We start from the raw sequence: 21,949 nt of genomic DNA on the forward strand, positions 1-21,949 counted from the left end.
TGCCCCATTGATCTGCAACTCCAAATGCAGCTGACAACTGTCAAATGGCCCTGTCCCCATCTGTTCCTCTGAAGCAGAGCCCTCATCAGAGCCTTCCCCAGACTCCAGGACTGGCCCATATTCCTCCCCGATCTCCTCACTGTCGGAGTCTGCCATCAGCTCCGCTGGCTGCTGGTGGGCCACAACACTTCCAAGTTCCAGAATTTTCAATCGAAGTGTAACTAGGTAACAATTCAGAAGTTTGTTTTTCACATTGTAGATCAGCTTAGATTAGTTGATTGTGTAAACATTGCCAAATTTAGAACTGTGGGCAGAACTGATTGGACTTTACAGTTGAAAATCAAGGCAGGATACGGTAAAGCCAAAGTTCTGAGAAGAAATGGCTCTCTGGTTCAGTAATCCACTAATCAACATGTTAGGACCTTGCGAAATGTGCACACTCGCTTCTTAATGTCACAGATGTGCTAACAAAAAAATAAGGAGAAGTGTGTGATTCATCTGTTCATGGCTCTTTGCTGTGCTTTGCCTAGGGGTGTGGTTAATACACCTGATGCTGCAGACAACTTTCCCAGTCACTAGGAAGTACTGAAAATCATTCCAAGTTCTGGAAACATATGCGTGACCTGTCAAAACCGCGTTCCACAAAAGCGCGGTCGACGAAATCGCATATGTGACGTCATCACAACGCGACGAAAAAGATCGAAAAATTGCAATAAAAATTAAATTACAGCAAGCCGATTCACATAAAGGTAAGGGTTAGGTTAAGGGTTAGGGTTAGGGTTAGGTTAAGGGTTAGGGTTAGGGTTAGAGCGTTAGTATTATGTTTAGCGTTAGGTTAAGTGTTAGCGTTAGGTTTTTCGTTACATTAAGGGTTAGGTTTAGGGTTAGGTTTAGGGTTAGGTTAAGGGTTAGGTTTAGGGTTAGGATTAGGGTTAGGTTTGGGGGGTTTAGGGTAAGGTTTTCGCTTTATTTTTAAATTTTTCGATCTTTTTCGTCGCACTGTGATGACGTCACAGACGCGCTTCCGTTGTCCGCGATTTTGTCGTCCGCGGTTTTGTGGTAGAACCAACATATGAGACTGGTCAATTGAAATCACAGTTGTAACTTAATAACCTCTGAAGAAGATTTTTATAACCAAGGTTATAGAAAAAGGTTTCCAGTTGCTGCCTATATATGGAAAGCTGCTTTTGAAAAGTCCTCACACTTAACCTTCAGAAATATTAGCGCTGATGTTGGTTGAGACAAACCTCTCCCTCCTTAAACTCTTGATTTAAGTTCTAAACCTGGCAGCAAGAGAAAGCATTCAAAAAGATTCTTGGAGTTCCTTCTCCCCATATCCCTATCCTTTACAAGTCACAATCGTACTTCTAAAAATAGACCCATTTTTGGTTAGCAGATCTAAAACCTAACAGTCAAATATATCATTTTAGTGCATATAATTGTTTATATAATAAACTGCTATCTTGACCTGCCCAGAAATAATATCAGAAATATTTCCCACAGAAGAATAAATTCAGTCCAAAATAAGATTACTTGCAATTGCTTGGGCTGAAAAATTATACAGCATTTTCCCTGAATATTCTTGCATGCAATAGATTTTTACATGGTTAAAAGTTATAAATATAAAGTCTGAAATATCTCAGCAAAAAATAAGCAGATTAGATCCACACAAAAAAGGAAGTTGAGATTAAGCAGGCACTCCCTTTTCCCCTAAAGCTGTCCATAAATTCTCTTATCCCTTCAGCAAAACTTCCATTGTCTTGAAAAAACAAGAACACATTTCTCTCAGCAGCCTGGTTGGAAAAGGCATCCTCGTGGGGGAGGGGGAGGGGGAATCTTATCACTTACATTTTCTGAAGATCATTGTCTATGAGTTTGACAGTTTTTCCCGCTATGACTGAAAGAAGCCCATTAAATTTGGCAAGCTGAAGAATTGTCTCCTTCAATTGCTGCCAGCAACGGAAGTTTAATGACGAGTTTATGGAAAAGTGAAAGTAAAATTTGAGTGTCACCTTATTAAAGTTTTGGCCACCAGGGGTCCTTTTTTCGCCCTTGGAAAAATACATACAGGGAAGGGAGGGGGTGTGTAATCCAGTGATATTCCTTTGCCCTTGGGTTTCATTCAGGTTTTAAAAATCCTACGTATAGTTATTTTTATTGAAAGTTGTCCAGCCTGACTGTACACTGTTTTTCTTTCATCCTCAATCATCCTTATATGCTTAAAATGAGATTAACTGAAGGTTTACTGGCATACTGTTGACAAAACAATGATATACCCACAGCAAACCTTCTCTTTCCTGGAATAATGTTTTTAAATATGCTGTCCTACATTAATTTTTGAAAGTAATCCTTCTATAGTACAATCCCTTCCATTAATTAATTATTAACTTATATTACCCAGTTAAAAGCACTTAATCGACTAAAAAGAAAGTTTCAATTAATAACCGAGTAGCAATATTTATATTGAACACTCCAAATTAGACATTAAGATTAAAAAAGAAGAGTGAACATGCCCACTATGATGCACCCTCAAAATAAAGGGTATCCTTCTGTTCTCAATTGCATAGAAATATAATGACAATAATAACCAACTAAAATTTGTAGGTAGATCATTCTACAAACTTAAAAGCCATTAAATAAAATGGTTAGATCTGCTTCATGAGCAAAATGTTCTTAAATCCTGGAAATACTCTGAAAAATTGGGTACCTGTAAACAACCCATGAATGGACTCAAGCATAGGACTGGATTAATGGCCCCCTTCAGATGCCTGGAATTTAAAGATGATTCCCCCAAAGAATCTCTGGACAGGTATTCTATCGGTGAGGTAAGTAAAAACAACTTTCACTTATCTGGGAAGAGGATCCTTTAAACCCACCTGATCTTCCAGGTCAAGAGACAAGAGGCACCACTGAAGACATACTAATGTTTCAGACAGTGAAGGTAGAGGCAGAACAGGGACCACACAATCCATTATTCAATGAGCTAAATTGCTAAGATTAGCCTAGAAGGAAAATACCGAGTTAGTGCCATTTGAGAATTCAGCTCGCTATCTTCAGAATATGGAAATAATTGTCAGTGCTATTCCAAACTTTGGGAACTCAGCTTGCTACCTTCAGAGTGTGGGATTAAATGACAATCGTAAGACTTGTGGATTTTTTGAGCTATGTTCAATGAATTCTTTTTTTTTAATTAAAAATTTTTTTTTTTAAATTTCTAATTTAAAACAAGTACAACATCTTTCTTTACATGCTATAGAAAGTGTATCAGTCGGTCACAAATAAACTTTCGTACATCTCCTCCACAGTCAACAAACATAACTCATGTTAACTCAAGCATTTTAACTCAAATATTCATACATATCACCATCATCATATATCCATTTTCATTTGACTGTAATTATTCTTTAAAAATATTGATAATAATAATAATCTTAAACAATACATGCCCACACCAGTGGGAAAAGAAAAAATAAAAAAAAGCCAAAAAAAAAAAAAAAAAGACAAGGCAGGGAAGAAAACAAAAAAAAAAAAAAAAGAACACAGGTATATATTATTAAAAAAAGTATATCAGCTGGTTACAACATATTTTGGTGCATCTCTTCCATTAATTCCACTTTTAGTTAACTACAGTTATTTAAACATCCTTCAACCTTAACTGTGCCAAAGAATTAATCCATAACCACATGCTGACATTTCATTTACTTGTTTGTAAAATCCTCTATTAACATCAAATCCTCATATCCTATTTTAGCTGAACATCCATAATATTTAATACCAAAAACTCCATCTTCCATGCAGTATAGTTTATTATCATTCTCCCTTCTTTATGTAGTTATATCGTATATCATAACATTTTCCCCATATTAATTAACATTTAACTGTATATATTTTATTTTATTTTTTAATAGTGATAATTATTGTGATTAATAACCTTTGTATATAGTCCAAAAGTATTTCCAACCTTCCTTTCTCATATCCAATTATTATTTATCATATCAACTCCACATTATATACATTACTATCAATATCAATTGTTATTCAGCTATATCTATTACAAATAAGAGTAATTAGATTTAGCTAATTTTAAATTGTATTCTTCCATCTATCAGCCTATGTCTCTCCAATAACAAAACCTTCTCAGTCCTATTGTCATTCGTTGAATAGATTTACCAAATGTTTTTATAAGCAAGTCCAAACAGGGATATCTTCGCACCTTTTTGCTCAGGATGTCTCTGATGAGATAATAATGTTGTCCCAGGATTGTTAAACTTTTCAAATTGACTTTAATTCTCAAGGGTGGGATTAAGAAATCTGCTAATGATGTTTCATAAAGTGTAGATTCTTTAATACTTCTCAATCCTCCTGCGCTTTGTCTCTTAAAATGAATCTTCCGTATAGCTGCCCCCCTTTCCAGCATTGCATTCCTTTCTTCCTCCGAGATAGACCAGACGTCATTTCTCACATTTTTCATTTGTATTTCAGGAGCATTCGAACATTCAACGTTCTCACCTTTTTCTTCATATTTTAATGTCAAATAATCCAATTTTTTTTTCAAATCTTTGATATGAATCAAACAACTTTTGAAATGCAGAAAAAAGTATTTGGAACGAGCCCTTGGGAATATAAATCAACGCCATGTTATGACGCAGTTAGAGGCTCTAAGATATTTGCAAGTAAAGACACGCTGGGAGCTGTGCGATCTTATCTGATCTTAGACCAACACAACCAAGCAATAAAAGTGTCAGATCGTAGAAAGCCAATTTGTAGTACCCACTTAGAAAGAGTCAGGGGGGAATGTTGAAGAATTCCTTGAAGTGTTTAAGAAATAGGATAACCACCGGCCATAAATCCATTTTAAAAAAACCAATACGCCACTAGATTCTTCTGTTCTTTGGTTTCAATTAGCTTAAATTTTAGTGCGGACCGTCTCTCTTTGAGTAATAAAATCAGCTTACCAGTTGAATCCACTTTCACCATTCTTAGGGGCAACCTGCAGTTTCGGTTAGCATACAGCTAATCCAGAAAGGAGTTGGCAGGAGGGGTTAATTCCAAGCCCCCCAGAGACTTTGTGAACGTCTCTGAGGTCACTGGATCTCCCTTCACCTTTCACTGTCTCTACGGGACAGCTAGGGTCCGACGACCCGTCCAAAATTCCTTCGGAATAGGGGAATTTCAGGAATAGCCTGAAACTCCGTTTTCTCACTGCTAAGCCCTGCCTTCTTCCTCAATGAATTCTTATTGGTGGCATAGGGAGTATTGAATATCTGAAGCTGGAGTTTGCAATCAGTATCACCTTCAGAGTTTGCTATATAATATGTTGTTTAGCTTTGGTCCTAAAACTGTCTAGGTGAGCCTGATAAAAACAGGAGGCTCCTAACAATACTGTTACTTGTGATCATTTCCTGTCTCTCTTGTGATACTGTTATGTCATGCAAACAAGATATGCCCATTAAAACAGGTTGAATAGAAGCTGTGGCAGTAGAAGTATTCAAGATGCACATAGCATTATTGACTGTTGTTACCACTAGACAATTAGAGGTAGAACTGGAAGAACCATACAATTCTAGAACTGCATGCTATTTTGCACATTAAAGCAATCTGCAAGACAGCCTGCTCCAATTCATTAACTGATAAGAATGGGAAGGCTATAATTCTCTAAATGTGTTAGTTTATATGTTTGCTGGGTTTACTCATTCCTTTCATTTTTCTTATACATATTTTAAATGATACATAATTTCTTACATGGGCAATAATTAAAGCTCCAGGGACATCATTATCATAAACAAAAGATATTTACAGGAGAAACAGAAGATAATCATCACCAAATTGTCTGAGTGCAATTTCTTTATAAAGCACCTTGTAGTTTGCAGAATCAAAATTGCTTAAATAAATCTTAGTGTTTTAATAATATTCCTTCTGTAAGTCTACTGCTTTCCCAAGGCTTGGTATCTTTGTGCTGTTTCTGATTATTGTTGGTGTTATTATTTCTATTTTGGATTTTTAAAAAAGGAATGTGCTGTATTACTTATTTTTGTGCCTATCTGTCTCTGATGAGGATAGAGACTGTTCTCTAGCTGAAAATGCTTTTGTGTTTATTGCTCTTTTTGGGACCACAAGCTGAACAACAAAACCCACTACGAAGCCCCAGCAGCCACTTCCTTAAGCATTATCTGTCTTCACTCTATTGCTAGTTTTTACATGCTTACTCTTCCTGTTTTCTCTGTTATATGTAAAAGATGCATGTACTGTAGTAGTAGCTAAGCAACAAGGAGTTTCAAGGTTCAAATTTTCTGATAAACATGGATATCGTTTTTTGTTTTAGTTTTTCTTCATTTATATTATTCCCTAGCAACAATATGTTTGGTGTAATGGTTAAGATACCAGGCTAGAAACTAGGAGACCATGAGCTCTAGTCCCATTTTAGGAAAACTGCTTTTGAATTCTTGCTAAGAAAATTATAGGGACATGTCCAGGGCCAGGCAGTCATCAGGAATCAATCCTGACTTGGAGACACAACATCTGCAAGATGGTTATAATAACTGCAACACTTTAGTGCAGAAAATTGATGTGTTCAAATTCAGTAAGACTTTTTTTTTTAAAAAAAAGAAATTACTAGTTATGAGTTATTTTCTTCCTCTTTTACCATTTCAGATATCAGGGGAGAAACAAAATTTTGGCTCTTGCTCTTCTGGCAGCCTCAACCATTGTTTTTGTACTTGAGAGACCGCCTTCTGCCAATTATCTCCTCACGACCGATTAGATCCCACAGATTAGGCCTCCTCCGGATTCCATCAACTAGACCCCTCCCCCGGGGGGTCATTTGTCGACCCCCCGGGGGAGGGCCTTCTCTGTGGCTGCTCCGGCCCTCTGGAACGATCTCCCCGTGGAGATCCGGACCCTCACCACCCTTCAGGCTTTCCGCAAAGCCGTTAAAACCTGGCTGTTCCGGCAGGCCTGGGGCTGATGAGTTCCCAGCCCCACTCGAATGATTCCGGCTGTTGACAAGTTTTTAATCTGTTTGTATTTGTCTGTCTTTTCGTTTTTTGTATTTCCCCTTTCCCCTATTTAGTGTGTTAGCCGCCCTGAGTCCCCTTGGGGAATAGCACGGCATACAAGTTCAATAAAACTACAAACTACTACAACTTTTGATGCTGTTGTAGTGTAGTTTTGATGTTGTCTCTCTGTCTTCTGGGTCTGCCTTGTGTTCTTTGACCTTCTCCTCTTTTTGTATATGCATTGTTTGGCATAAGACTCCCACGACATGCTCTCCAAGTGAGCAAACCACTTTATTTACTGTTTTGTGTGTAGTTTTAAGATATGCCAATTCTTTCTCTTATGGTCTCATTTCTGATTTTATCTCTTCTGGTCGCTCCAGCAACTTTCCTCAAACATCTCATTTCTGTGGTGACTAACTATTGTTTATGTTTTGTTGTAAATGTCCATGTTTGGCCCTGGTAACATAGGGTGGGGATGAGTAGGCCTTATAAGAGATGCTTCTTTGTGCTGATTGGTACTGCCTTATGTTATAGGAGTGGAGCAAGCTGCCCATTCTTGGTTTGCCTTATTGCATCATATGTGAATCTCTTTGTCCATTATACATCTTTGGTGAACATTTATTACTAGATATTTGATCTTTGATGCTTATGATTGTTCCTTCTATTACTACATTTAGGGTATAGTGTTTCTTATGATTAGGCTGCCAAAATATTTGCAAAATCATATGTAAAGTAACACACAATACAGAAAAAATGCGAGGCCATAGAAAGAATGCAGAGAAGAGATTGAGGCTAAATCATGATTTGTCCTGGATGGTATTAAGGATTCCAGCCTTGGGTGGGGTGGTGGTGGTGGACTAAAAGACACCCCAAGTTCTTTCAGTCCTATGATGCTATGATTCTAAATGAATTTCTTCATTTTGTCATTAGACTCTCATGAAACTCATCAAGTTTTTGAAGAATCTTAGGGTTCCATGGAGCAACCTAAAAACCCTGCTCCATATGACATTGAGACTTTGAACGACTCCTCTGCTAGAACCTTTGATCCACGGCTTTCATGAGGATGAGTTAGCACTAGGATGTGAGAGTTGGTTTCATATAGCGGTTAAGGTGCTGGCCTAGAAATCAGGAGACTGTGAGTTCTAGTCCCGCCTTAGGCATGAAGCTGGCTGGGTGATTTTAGACCAGTCCTTCTCTCTCAGCCAAAATCATCTCACAGACTTGCTGTGGGAGAAGGAGGAGTATTAGGTATTTTCGCTACCTTGAGTTACTTATAAAATAATATGAACAGGATAAAAATCTAATAAATAAGTAGTGAATCCCCCCCATTGTGTGGATTTTCTATACCTTCCCTATCCTTTTTTGTCATCCTTGCCTTATTTTTTTCTTCGTATTGCCCATTATTGCATTTTTTATTTTTTTATTGTTGACTTGTTAGAATTCATTATCACTGAATACTTTTAAAAATCAAAGGGTGGTATCTCAGAATTGCTATTCTCTCACAATCTTTATTCTTCTACCTGTAAGAACAAACCAACTCCTCTATTAAGATAATCACCAGAAGCTGTGCTTCAAAGGATAATTGCATGGCTATTAAAAAATAAGCTGTTCTCTCTTTTTCATATAACCTTGATTTTATCCCTTTTAGGCACCCTATGATTTTTTTTTATTAAAGCCACCAGTGGGTAATTTCAGTTTCAATTGATTGATATGGCAGCTTTTTCACTTATTTGCTTTGAAATTAGGTTGCTGCACTTGAACTTGTTTTTTTGTTTTCAAAAGAGTTTTGCTTTATTTTTACATTAGCTGTTGTGACATTCAGTAAATGGAAAAGTGGTATCTAAGTTCTCCTAACAATAATAATAGCAATAGCACTTAGATTTATATACCTCTTCACAGTGTTTTACAGACCTCTCTAAGTGGTTTACAGAGTCAGCATATTGTCCCCAACAATCTGGGACCTCAGAAGGATGGAAAGCTGAGTCAACCTTCAGCCACTCGGGATCGAACTGCTGCCAGTCGGCAGAATTAGCCTGAAATGCTGCATTCTAACAATTGTGCCACCACAGCTCAAATAGGACACATGATAAAGGACTTGAAATAGAAGATTATAATGCAACCTGGACACTGAACCAACATGTTTGCTTGACCAATTTCTCATTAAAATATATATTTATTTATTTTAATTTCATCTTCTTGTGAAAAAATACATTTTTCTTTTTTGATATATATATATATAAAGAGAAGGTAAACTAAATTTGCAGTTAGAATTCATCCTCACTATCATCAGGATGGTCACATGCAGAAAAGATACAAACTGTTAAGATCCAACATTGAAGCACATATTAAAACAACATACAATTCATTTCTTGATGTCATCCCTTTTTAATTTTTTAAGCAAAGTGTCGAAATGGTAGCTTGATATGAAATCGCAGGTATGGACAAACATTAAAAATAATTCCAAAGTGCCTTGGAACAGAGTACAGCCTCTGTCACATTCATTAAAGCACCAGCACCTTTTACTGAAGCTCACATGGAATAAAATTGTGCTTCTTTAATGAAAGGGGGTGCTGTGCTTGTGCAAATCCAAGTAATTTCTTCCTAATTGTTTTTTAAGCATGTGCTGCCCTGGTAAATGTCAAAAATGCATTTTATTTTGCTTTTTTTGTGAAACTGAATTTAGTTTTCCATATTTTGGGCAATTTGCTAAATTATAGCTATAGTCAGACATTTACCGCAACCGATATATAAGAGACAGACATTTATTTTAATGTTGTTTTTAAGGCACATTCAGTAAGCATGTGTATTCACAATTTCCTTTGGTCCTTTTAACAGTTGAGGCTGTTTATCCAGGTAAGTGAGTATGCAGTTTTCCAAGTATATCTTTATCCTGCCCGTAGACGGCTACTGCATGTACTGTATGGATCCTCTGTACACCACCATTATGTCCAGGGACCAAATGTTTACCAAGTGCATTACTAGTTCTAGCTGATTTATTTTGTAAGTCGTATTCTCCAGAACAGCGTGTTTGTGCCATGTCTCTAATCCAATCCTCTTTGAAGCTGGAAAACAAAGAAGACACATTCTTTTTATTTATTTAGAAGAGAGAAAAAACAATAGCTTTGGTTTAATTTAGTTACAGTATTGCAATTTTGCCTGGCATTTGAAATTAAAAGCACAACAAATAAGAATGTGAAATGCATAGTTAATACTTTTGTAACTTGAACAGTTATAAATCTATTCAACAATAGTTAACATTCATTTAAAACCAGTCTAAATGCCAGATGTGTACTGTTTGATAAAAAAACAATAAAAGAATATAGAGAAATACAATCAATTGTGGTTATGTGCATGTAGAAGTACTTAAAATCATAAACTTTATTCCCTGAAAAGGCATAAAGGCAAGACATGTTTGACAATTTTAAAATATTAACCAGTTTAATAATGAAACATGTTTTGATTTGTGCAAATAAAGATTTTTGTAGAGAAATCAATTATATAATACATATATATTATAAAATATTACACACACACACACACACACAGAGCTCCCTCCCATATTTGGGTAGACCAGATAATCTGACAGAAGAAAAAACACTTAATTTCCCCCCTGGTTCAGCTAATAAAGTGAGGATAACTTGTGGCTTAGAGGTTACTACAACTGCCTAATATGCCCAAGTTCGGATCCTAGAAGAGTATGGCTAGCTGATGAGAGCTAAATAGCTTGAAAGAGCTCTATACTAGTTTTCCTTTATTTCTTTATCAGTAAAAATGTAACACAAAATAAATGTATATATAAAATTTTGTTAACTGTATAACAACTGGATGAAGCTAGAAGACATAATTGTTCATTTTTTCACTGAGATAATTTGGGTCTTGAAAATGGTGAGGAAAAATTTCCCTGCCGAATAAACAAGGGAGTCAAATGTTCTATATGTTATATACATAAATGTTATATACATATATGTATATGGGAATGTGTGCTAGTTATTACTTATTTGGGTTTAGTGATTTCTTTTTCTTTTATTTATTTTGTGTTTCGGGGTGGGGTGGGGTGCACCAAGGGAGAGTCATTCAATTTCATTGTACACATGTTGTACATTGACAATAAAGGTTTGATTTGATTTGATTTCTGCTCTATGGGTCTGGGGCAGAAGTGGGTTGCTAATTTTTTTTACCTCCGGTTTGGGTGCGCTCCTGCGCATGCAACGCTTCTGTACATGTGCAGAAGCATCTGGGTGCTACTACTGGTTCAGCCAATCCGGGCTGAAGTGGCAGCAACCCACCACTGGTCTGGGGACAGAGGAAATTCTAGGAAGTTTGGAAAGTTAGCATGGATTATCAAAGCAGAATAGTTCATGTCAATCAACACTCATGTTTCTGGAAAGAACTTCAGATAGCTCTTGACTTATGTCTATTAGTTCGATGACTGTTCAAAGTTATGGCAGTGCTGAAAAAATGAATGTGTGACCCTAAAATTCTGGCCATTGCAGCATCCCCAGGGTCACATGATCGCAATTTGGGTCCTTTGATGCCTAACTTGTGAGTACAACATCTCAGAGAGCTATGGTCATGTGATCACCATTTGTGATCTTCCCTACTAGCTTGTTACAAGCAAAGTCAATGGGGAAGCCAGCAGGAAAGATCAGAAGTTGCTCTCATAAGTCATTCCCACCTCTCATCTGTGTGCAACCTCCACTGGCTCAGGGTCTTTCAGCTCACATGCAGACTGCCCTGGGCCTTCCAAGCTCTTCCTTAACTTCTCTAGATTCATGCATGGCCTTCCTGGGCCTGCCCAACTCTCCCTCTGATTTGCACCCAGCCTGTGCTGGGCATCCAAAACAGCGGCGGGTTCCTGCCAGTTCTAACCTCTTCTATAGAAGAGGTTCCACAAATCTATAGTGCCATTTAGAACTGGTTCCAGCTCCCTCCCCCCCCGCCCGCCCACATATCATCAAGATGAAGAGCGAGAGGAGGAATTCTGGGAGTCGAAGTCCACAAGTCTTAAAGCTGTTAAGTTTGAACACCCCTGGTTTTTTTTTTCTAAAGGGTTAGGGGTGCAAGGGTCTTGTAACTTGACAGCTTTAAGACTTGCATGCTTCAAATGCCAGTTTCTGAGCCAACATTTTGGTTGCTAAACAAGAGCGTTGTTAAGTGAGTTTCACCACATTTTACAAGTTGGCCACTCCCACCCAGTCACATGGCTGGCAAGCCACTCCCACCCAATCACATGGCCAGCAAGCCACTCCCACAAAGCAGGTCACACCTACAGAAGAAGTTCTTAAAAAATTTGAAACCCACTACTGATCCAAAGTCTAGTCTGGACTCGCACACAGCTTGCGGTGTGGCCTTCCCACAGCCTCCTGCATCTCTCTGCAGCACCCTCATCCCTCCCGTAGCGCCTTGATATTTCCATGAGGGAATTCTGCTACTTTTCCATTCAATGACCCAAGAATCAAAAACTAGGAAGTCTATTCTCAACTGCACCAGTTTTGCAGTCTTCATACTGACCTTTACTGGAAAGAAGCTTTTGCATAATCCACATCCACACAGCCATCTTTATGGCACATTCTTCACTTGGATTCCTTGGAATTCTATTAATTTATTGTTTCTGACATTCAAACACCACTTTTGCAATGGCCTTAGGGAGAGTTGAAGCTATGCAAGTTACAGGAAATAATTCACCGAATACCACACTTTGTGCTTCTGACATTGTATTAATGGATTAATGACATTGGATACAGCATTGGATTTTCCCAAAATAATAAAAGTCAGAAATGAAACTGAAAGGCCAACAAGGGAAGAAAGGATGTACAATATAATTTGAAGGGAAAGGTGAGATTGTCAGCTATGTCTGTCTCTGATTCTAGCTTCTGGAAGCCATAGAATATCATTTTCAATTTTAAGGTGTGGCAGAAGGCAATAGTGATTCAAATAGAAAGTTCCTTCAGACACAAATTATTTAAAAAATCTTTGGTATTTCCAGCCACCAAACCTATGTTTCTGTAACTGACTGTGTAGAGTTGTTTTTCGAACTTGGCAACTTTCAGATGTATGGACTTCAATTCCCATAACGCCTTAGGCAGCATTAAGTTGCCAAGTCTGAAAGACACTTCTCTAGAATATTCTTTGAAGTTTTAAGTCAAAGAAACAGCAGGTAGAATATTTTTGCCAGGGTAAAACAAAAGAAATCATTGAAATAATTACATTAGGCTTAAAACACCAGTAGATATTGAATAAACGTCATTAAAATCTGTACCTTAAAAACTCAATAAAACTCAATTTGTCTAAATCAAATTATCTTGACTCAAGTTTGATTTTTATAAGAATAAAACATAATTGTGAACAGAGTGGGGACTGGGAAAATCAATTATCTTTAGGAATTATATTAAAACATCAATCACAATGTTTTTAACAGCAACAATTACTGGAGATTTCTCACATCCCACGTTTATAGAATTCCTAAGAAATCTCCTGAACAAATCATTTCTATCAGAATACTTATCACTAATAATTTAATCAATTAAATTATCAATTATTACTATTAGAGCCCTATATACTCCGAGCGAATTATTTTTGCTCATTTTATTCTCACATTGCTGATTCGGGATCACCAGAAACTCATGACAGATATTAAGAGTATTAACGATTTGATTAAATATAGATTATTTTCTCCCACCGTTATTTGTGTAAATTATTCAAGATGGCAAACAAACCTAATGCTCCTTCCTTTTATTTTCCCGTCACAACAACCCTGTGCACCTAGACATAAATTGTTTCAACTCCTACTGTCAAAACAACTCTATAGAGCACGGCACACCAAGACAACTAGACACAAGAACAGTTTTTTCCTCAAACGCCATCAACTCTGCTAAACAAATAATTCCCTCACCACTGTCAAACTATTCACTAAGGCTGCATTACTATTAGTCTTCTCATCGTTCCTCTCACCCATCTCCTCCTACTTATGACTGTATGACTGTAACTGTGTTACTTGTATCCTTACAATTTATATTGATATTATATTATATTATATTATTGATATTATTATATTGATATTGATATTGAATGTTTCCTGGTTGCTTATTTGTACCCTATGACTATCATTAAGTGCTGTACCTTATGATTCTTGATGAATGTATTTTGTCTTTTTAGGTACACTGAGAGCATATGCACCAAAGACATATCCCTTGTGTGTCCAATCACACTTGGCCAATAAAGAATTCTATTCTATTCCATTCTATTCTATTCTATTCTATTCTCTATTCCAGGGGTATCCAAACTTGGAACTTTAAGACTTGTGGACTTCAACTCCAAGAATTCCCAGCCAGCATGCTGGGAAACTCTGGGAGTTGAAGTCCACAAGTCTTAAAGTTCCCAAGTTTGATCACCCCTGCTCTATTCTATTCTTATTCTTATTCTATTTTCTGTGTTGAGAGAGACTGACTGGCCTAAAGTCACTTAGCTGGTCTTTATGCCTAAGGTGGGACGGGAACTCACCCGGTTTCTAACTGGTGGCTTAACTCCTAGACCAAACTAGCTGTCTATGTTACCTGGAATAGACGACTTGTGAAGACAACTCTAATAGGAATTTGATCATACAGCAGATTTTTTGGGGTGGTGGGGGTGCATTTTATGAATATTTCAACTCACTTTGGCTTTATTTTCCTTAAAACTTCATTATTCTCTTGCAGATGGCAACTCAGTCACAGATTGTGTGAAACTGGAAGGAGTGACCCTGATGTTGGTAGGAATTCGACAGAAGTGGGAAAATAATTATAACCTGGATAATTTAATCTTAGTAGAGAAATGGGTGCATGAATCGACAGTGTTGAGAAATATAGTTAAACCTAATTCTTAACTGCAAAAATTAGAGAAAGTGGAGTCACCAACGCTGCTCATTCGATTATACCACATTCACTGTATGGAAGAATACATTGAGATGCATTAGTTCCTGTAATAAGCTAGCAGTTAATTAAATTTTCACCTTTCATTTAGCTTACAGCAATCAAGCAATGACTATGGGGTCTAGCAGCATCTGTAAATTTGAAACTACAGTAGATATTGTAAGTGCTATCATTTCAACAGAGGGATGACTTCTTTGTACTTTTAAATTCTGTAGTAGTTTAGTTTATAAGAAATGCATCAAAGGTGTACATAATATGACAACAGGATGGGCATGTGCATAAATATGCATTTTTATTCCTACAAATGCATATGAATAACTGTATTTACATGTAGATTTCACTTGTAGAATCAGCAGTATCTTTTGACAGTTTGATTGGTGTCTGTAGTTTTGGTCTTATTTTGCATTGCTCTTTTTAAAAAAGAAAAAAGTACAGTAAGCATCAATGGCATTCAGAAAAATTCCCTTAATTTTCCTTTGTTATTATTGCTTCTTGCCAGAAGGGATAATTATGTTAATAGCACAAGCAATAAAAAGATGCCCGCACAGTTAAGACATTATAAGTGTGGTCATATATTTCCTGACAGATGTTAAAAATGGCTTTGTAAATAAATTTCTTCCAAAAGGGAGTGGAACAAAAATTCTTGTTCCAAAATATCCATTTTAGTGGCAGTAATAGATTCTTTATGAGAAAATCAGGCACAAGGGAACAGCATAATGTTTGCAACAGCATAATACTATATAAAGAAAGCAGAATTACATTACTTTAAATATTGTTTGATTTCGTTGTCTTCACCAAAAGGAAATTATTTAGACTCAAAACTGCACAACAATCTGAAAATCACTGATTTATCTATCTTTTAATTCAAAATAGTTTTATGCTACTCTATATCCCCCCAAAATCAAGGGGGTATACAAAGTGTAATCAAAACAAGTCGTAATAAAGTGGTGTCCATGTTATATAATCCTTCTGCCTGTATATCATTTCTGCTTATTTAAGAAACAGGCATAGAGCTTTGCTATTTACTTTCAACTGTCATATTCCATACTGGTTATACATGAACCTCATTCTCCTGGTGTTTTGAATCCTACATTCCCCTCACTAATAATTGTTGCGATGCAAAACTGTGAAGTAATTGCACGGGTGCTTCACAGTCTATTTTATTTTTTTCCTTTACATTGTCCAGAGGCATATTGGAGTTGGACAGCCCCGCTTAATAAAAATAGTACAGTAGTAGTAGTCGTTGTCGTTGTAGTAGTAGCAGCAGCAGCAACAACAACAAGCAACAACAATAACAACATCGACAAATCACTAAAGGGATAAAAATGCCATATATCAATTCTGTGATTTATCTAAGTCTCCTATCTCAAGGGTCCCCCCCTCCCTCGGTCCATGGACCAGCACCATCCCAAGGCATGCCAGAAACCGAGCCGCACAAACAAGGAAGCCCTATCTGCAGGATGCAGGCAAGATGTGAACCCATGTTCCCTCCAGTCCGTATAAAAACGTCTCCACAGAACCAATCCCTGGTGCCCAAAAGGATGTGGGCCACTGTCCTATCTATTTACTTGGATACTGAAGTCATACAAACACAGGGAACTCCATTATATCGATCCATTCTGCTGCTCCAACTAATCAAGTACTGTTAATACTTTCTGGTCTTTCAAACAAATATTTTTCTCACTGCCCTGAGCTCTCTATGGCCTCAAAGACTATTCCTATCCACAGGAATAGGTGCTGAAAGAAGCTTTAAATAGATAAATGACAGAAATTTGTCCTACAACCTTTAAAAAAGTGTTGATTGAGGATTTAGAAAAAAAAACAAGTTAGTAAAAGTAAGATTGAGGCTTAACAAATGCCAGAGCACAGAAAACAGAAGGGAAAAGAAAGAATTACTTTATATTAGAAAACAGAGGCTACACCAGAGTAGTATATCTTATTGTCTACCTTTCTCATTCATGTTTTTGATTAGAATTCCAACTACTTGAATATAATATTGGGGAATGTTTCATTAAGATGATTTTAATGGGTCTTCCGTTCCTATATATATGAAAACTATATAGAGCTCATAAAGCAGGGTTGGTCCCTCCTGTCTAACCTCTGTAACCATCAGATTATTTCCTAATTTTGCCACTGAAATTGGGTGACAAAACCAACAAAGCAAGTGATTTTTGTACTTTTAGTCTCATAAAAATACAGCATAAATATGTAATTTACACGTGAGATTATTTCCCAGCCCAGTTTCCCAACAACCCATAAAAATGCAAAAAGGTACAAATGTTTCTATGCCTGGTTATTTCCCATGTAGACTTCAGCATCTGAAAAAAAAATCCTACATATTTAATATGAAAACTTTATCCTATCTTAAAGGATCGCCATGTAATAAATCTAAGTAGCCCCAATAATATGCATCCTAGATACCACTTATTATTAGTGATAGTCACATTGAGGGGGAATGATGAAAGTCATGCTTAAAAAGTCTGGAGGTCACCAGATTGGGGACAGACAGATTAAATCTATAAATCCAATAATATCTGGCAGCCATCCAGCTCCAAAGCCCATTAGTGAAACTGCTTATAGATTCTTGTGTATCAGCCCTTCTATCTAGATCAACATTCTTTTTGAACTCCACAATTCCTGGTTTTCCAGGAGGCCTGGGAGAGGCTGATTTGTTAGTCATATCTCTTTTATACTCGGCCTAATTAGTTGCAACCTATTGCTGTTAATTAGTTACTATTGCTGGTTTTTCTTTAATTGTTTTAAAAACTGTATTACTTGCGTTCCTTCAAAAATTGTGTGTAAGTTAAATAAATGAAAGACTGAAGATGTGGAAAAGGAAGGGACGATGGGATGGGATGGGATGGGAGGGGAAAATTGTGGTATTTGATGCCTTGAGATGTGGTGATGAATAGTAATTTAACAGTGTTTTGAAAGATCAGAAAAATCAGCAAAAATGTGTCAATGGTTGCAATTCTATATGCTAATTCTGAAACAACATTATGCCTAAAAGGACTGCTCAGCAGATAGTTATAGAATTTCTCTTAGTCATTAGGACACAATAAAGCTTTCAAATATAGAGACAATAAACCGATTCCAGGGTGGGATGAACAGCAGGAAAGAAAGACTGTTTTGGAAACCAGCTGTAGGACTGTGATGATTATACAAGCAGGATTTTACAATTAGCAGAACCCTGTGCCTTTTATTTGCCTTGAATGTAGAACGTTCCAATGATCTGAGACATAAGTTAGATCAGTCTTGCTTAACCTTGACAATTTTAAGATATAGGGACTTCAACTCCCACCGTTTCCCAGCCAGCACACTTAGGGAGTTGAAGTCTGGAAGTTGAAGTCCCTACAGCTTAAAGTTGTCATGATTGAGAAACACTAGTTTAGAAAAATGGCATGGATATCTCATTGACAAAGTGAGATAACAGAAGTAGTTATTATTTCTGGGAATAGAACAGCTAGTTTTGTGACATCAAATGCCACTTATTCAAATATGCAGTGTTATTAGATTTTGCGGCTGCTTTTAACAATAAAACATCTATTGTAACTGAAATTTTTGTTTACTGGAGCCTGATAATTAGGTATAAGCTCTACTTTCTTGTATGTTTTAGATCTTTACAGCAAAATAAACATATTACAGCAATTTCACTCATTTTGATGTAGCGCTTCCTTTTCCAGGTATATTGTTAAGTCAGTTTGTGGCAGAAAAAATATATATGGTAGCATCTTAACAGGTGATTAAAGCCCTTGTCTACTCAAATAGAAAACCCTTTGAATTTAGTAGTTTTATTTCCAAGTGAACTAGTCAAGATTTGAACCTTGGATTGCTTTTTTTTATTTGTAAGCTCCCACAGGCAATAATCCATTTCATTTCAAATGTTTATTCTTTTTTTTTCCCAATGGCAATTTTCCTGGAGGCTCAATGTGTTTCTTTTCATTAAATCCTGCACTACAACTCTCAGCTAAAAGCATCCTGATTTAACCTTTTAAAGACTCCCATAATATAAGTCTTTCAGAGAGAAATCAACATCTAAAAATAACCTGCAAATACTTAGGCTGGAACAGTGCAAACAGTAGCTCTTACCAACCAACCAACCAAAATATTTGTCTTTGTTATTGGTACGTAGCAGCTGTGCAACCAATCCTCAGAAGACAGTCTCTCCTACTTAATGAAGCCCATTGGCTTTTTTGCTGTTCAACCAGCAATTAGATTACCTAACCAGTGACATTTTCCTTTTACAATTTCAGCTAGATAAACTAGCAATAACTTTTATCAAAATTCTTTAGCTTTTTTAAAAAAATGAATAGAGTTTTTAGAAAAATCAAACATTTATTTTGCAAATCTACATACCAGAAACCCACCTGTAGCTCACCGACTGCATAGTTTGGTGGATGCATCTACTATATATAATGATGTTTCATAAGAAATTATCAGGATGATGATCCTGCAGTCCTGCAGCCACAGACGACCCTTGGTCTAAGTTCAAAGTCCTCCTTCAGGAGGTCAGTTTAGATCTTTGGTAAGATTTGTCTCACCCTTCTTTGCCAGGTGCTATTTGGTGATGACAAAATAGGTTATCTGTATGAGGAAAGAAGTCTGTGTTGGGGAATAAAAATTGGTGTCTTCAACCCTTCATGCCCTGGACTCTCAATCATTGCTTGCTTCAATTCCATTGACAAATCATCATTTCAGGAGTTCCAGGAAAAAAGGGAAGGTTGGAGACCATTTGTCACTTATCTAGATATGCTAGTTGGACCAATGATTTCTTGAAGAGGGGATGCATCATCATCTCCTTTCAGGTCAATAATACTACCTCCATCCTGAAGATGCGTACACAATCATCCTGGTTAAGCTCCCAACATCTCCCAACACTTAATAAGAACCAAGGTCTAAACCACAAGTGACTGCACATCAATCCTTAAAATGGGCAGGCTCAAACTCATTCCAGATAATCCTGCAAGAAGTCTGTTAGACTATCTTCCTCTATGTCAATCCTGAAAATACCGTATATACTCGAGTATAGGCCGGCCCGAATATAAGCCGAGGCACCTAATTTTACCACAAAAAACTGGAAAAGTTATTGACTCGAGTATAAGCCTAGGGTGGGAAATGCAGCAGCTACCGGTAAATTTCAAAAATAAAAATAGATACCAATAATATTTTTGAATATTTATTTCAAAGAAAAACAGTAAACTAGCTCTGGGACATCGTTATGTGGCTGCTTGCCATAACAAGGAGGAGGTGGGACATCGTTGCAGAGCGGCAGGAGGGGGAGGAAGGGGAATCGTAAGACAGCCCTGCATTACATTAGAACGTGAGGAGGGGGGATGGTGCGGTGCGCGCTGCGCGGCAAACTGACACAGAGGGAGGGGAAACTCACAGGGGCGCCGGGCCATTCACGAGCGTCACCCAGCGGCATGGCCCCGCCCCTTTTTCTCCTCCATTTCGGGCAAATTTTTCACTGACTCGAGTATAAGCCGAGGCGGCTTTTTTCAGCCCAAAAAGTGGGCTGAAAAACTCGGCTTATACTTGAGTATATACAGTAAGAAGGATTAACCAAACCCAATACCACAACCAAACAATTGCATTTTGATTCTCTTTGTTAACAATAGTTCCTATCACTCTTCCTTACCACCCATTATGAAGATAGTAATCCCTAAACTAATGATCTTTTTGTTACAGTCCCCTCTTTATGCTATTCCTGAACAGGTGTTCAGAGAAGACAGCACACTTTGTATTGTCCATTGTATTACTATGTGTGCTATCCGTGTTCTTGGATAACTCCTTACCCCAGCAAGAAACCTCATCCAGCGCAGCATCTCCAGGAAAGATTGACTCGACTTACTCTTCTGCCCCAAAACGCTAATCTTCCTTTCTCTGAAGAAATATCCTTTTGTACCACCTTTCCCTGAACAAGTGATGCCCGTACAAACAAGTGGACATTATGAATGCTGTCTCCTTACCAGAGGTGGGTTCCTACCGGTTCAGACCAGTTCAGCCAAGTAGGTAGGAACTCGGCCTGCCACGCCCCCAAACCGGTTCTATTGCCTGAACCGCCATCTTGATTTTTGGTTCTGCGCATGCACAGAACAATCTTCATTGCAGCAATTTATTTATTTTTTGCATTTTCTAAGGTTGTGCGCATGCGCAGACCTTTTTAGGTGCAAATTTGCATGAGCTCAAAGTGCGTGTTTGGTGTGCACATGAGTGAAGCGAGTGTGCACGCACACAATTTTTTGCACGCTAAACTGGCAGTAATGCCGGCAGCAACCCATCCCTGCCCTTTACACTTTTTGTCTTTGCTCTGGATAAAGTTTTAACATCACACCTTTAAGTCTCCTGCCCTTTCTACTATGGCAAGAGCCATTAATGCTGAATTCAAAAGCTACTGACTTATTTGCTTGCTGGCATGCCTCAGACTCTTTTGGCATTACATTGAACTGCTCAACTGCCTTGGCACAAAGTCTTCTGGTGTGTTTAGTTTCTACTTTGATTTTTCTGTTTTTTCTGCCTATATAGTTGAACTCTGTGTGAGCTCCATTAGAATCAATTGCTTCTAGAAATCATCTCTTCCCTGCCCTTCTCTGAACTCACTCTTTGTCCCTCTCTCTCCTTTAATTGAATGTACTGCATTCTTCATAGCTTAGTATTAACTACTTGGATCTCTGGGTTAGCTTTTACACTGCTGATTGGAATGAATTAATGTTCAGTGATTAGCCTCCTTTGTTTTTAAAAAAATAAAGTGCATTGCTTTATTATTCATTATAACTTTATTCTTGGATTTTTGAACACTTCTGTTTGTTTCTAGCCTCCAGGGATCCCCTGTTCATTAAACATTTTTTTTTGCCAAAATCTAAACATTCCTTAACATGTTGACATCTAAAGGTGGCCAAATCACATAGTAACAAAAGGGAGGGCAAGTACTTTAAATTCATTTCTTGCAGCAATACTTAAAGAAGAAGGAGCATATGGGAGAATGAGCCCATGCAGTAAGTTTATTTGGTTCTGAATAACAAATTTCTGTTCTGACCATCCAGGATT

General features: G+C 37.4%; 2 protein-coding genes across 3 annotated transcripts in view; both read right to left on the reverse strand.

Annotated features, from left to right (window-relative positions):
• Positions 1 to 1,969, reverse strand: part of CARD19 (caspase recruitment domain family member 19) — a 31,172-nt gene extending 29,203 nt beyond the window's left edge. For both annotated transcript variants that reach the window (XM_032210676.1, XM_032210674.1), the window contains exon 1: positions 1,849 to 1,969. In XM_032210676.1, the coding sequence (XP_032066567.1) occupies positions 1,849 to 1,864 (16 nt within the window). In that variant the 5' untranslated portion in view covers positions 1,865 to 1,969. The remainder of the gene's footprint in view (positions 1 to 1,848) is intronic.
• A 7,224-nt stretch (positions 1,970 to 9,193) lies between these two features.
• The window catches only part of SUSD3 (sushi domain containing 3), a 55,957-nt gene continuing 43,201 nt past the window's right edge, over positions 9,194 to 21,949 (reverse strand). Inside the window, exon 5 of the mRNA XM_032208830.1 lies at positions 9,194 to 10,057. Coding sequence (XP_032064721.1) covers positions 9,841 to 10,057 — 217 coding nt within the window. The 3' untranslated portion in view covers positions 9,194 to 9,840. The remainder of the gene's footprint in view (positions 10,058 to 21,949) is intronic.

Source organism: Thamnophis elegans, chromosome 2 (assembly GCF_009769535.1).
Source record: "Thamnophis elegans isolate rThaEle1 chromosome 2, rThaEle1.pri, whole genome shotgun sequence".
Classification (NCBI taxonomy): domain Eukaryota; kingdom Metazoa; phylum Chordata; class Lepidosauria; order Squamata; family Colubridae; genus Thamnophis; species Thamnophis elegans.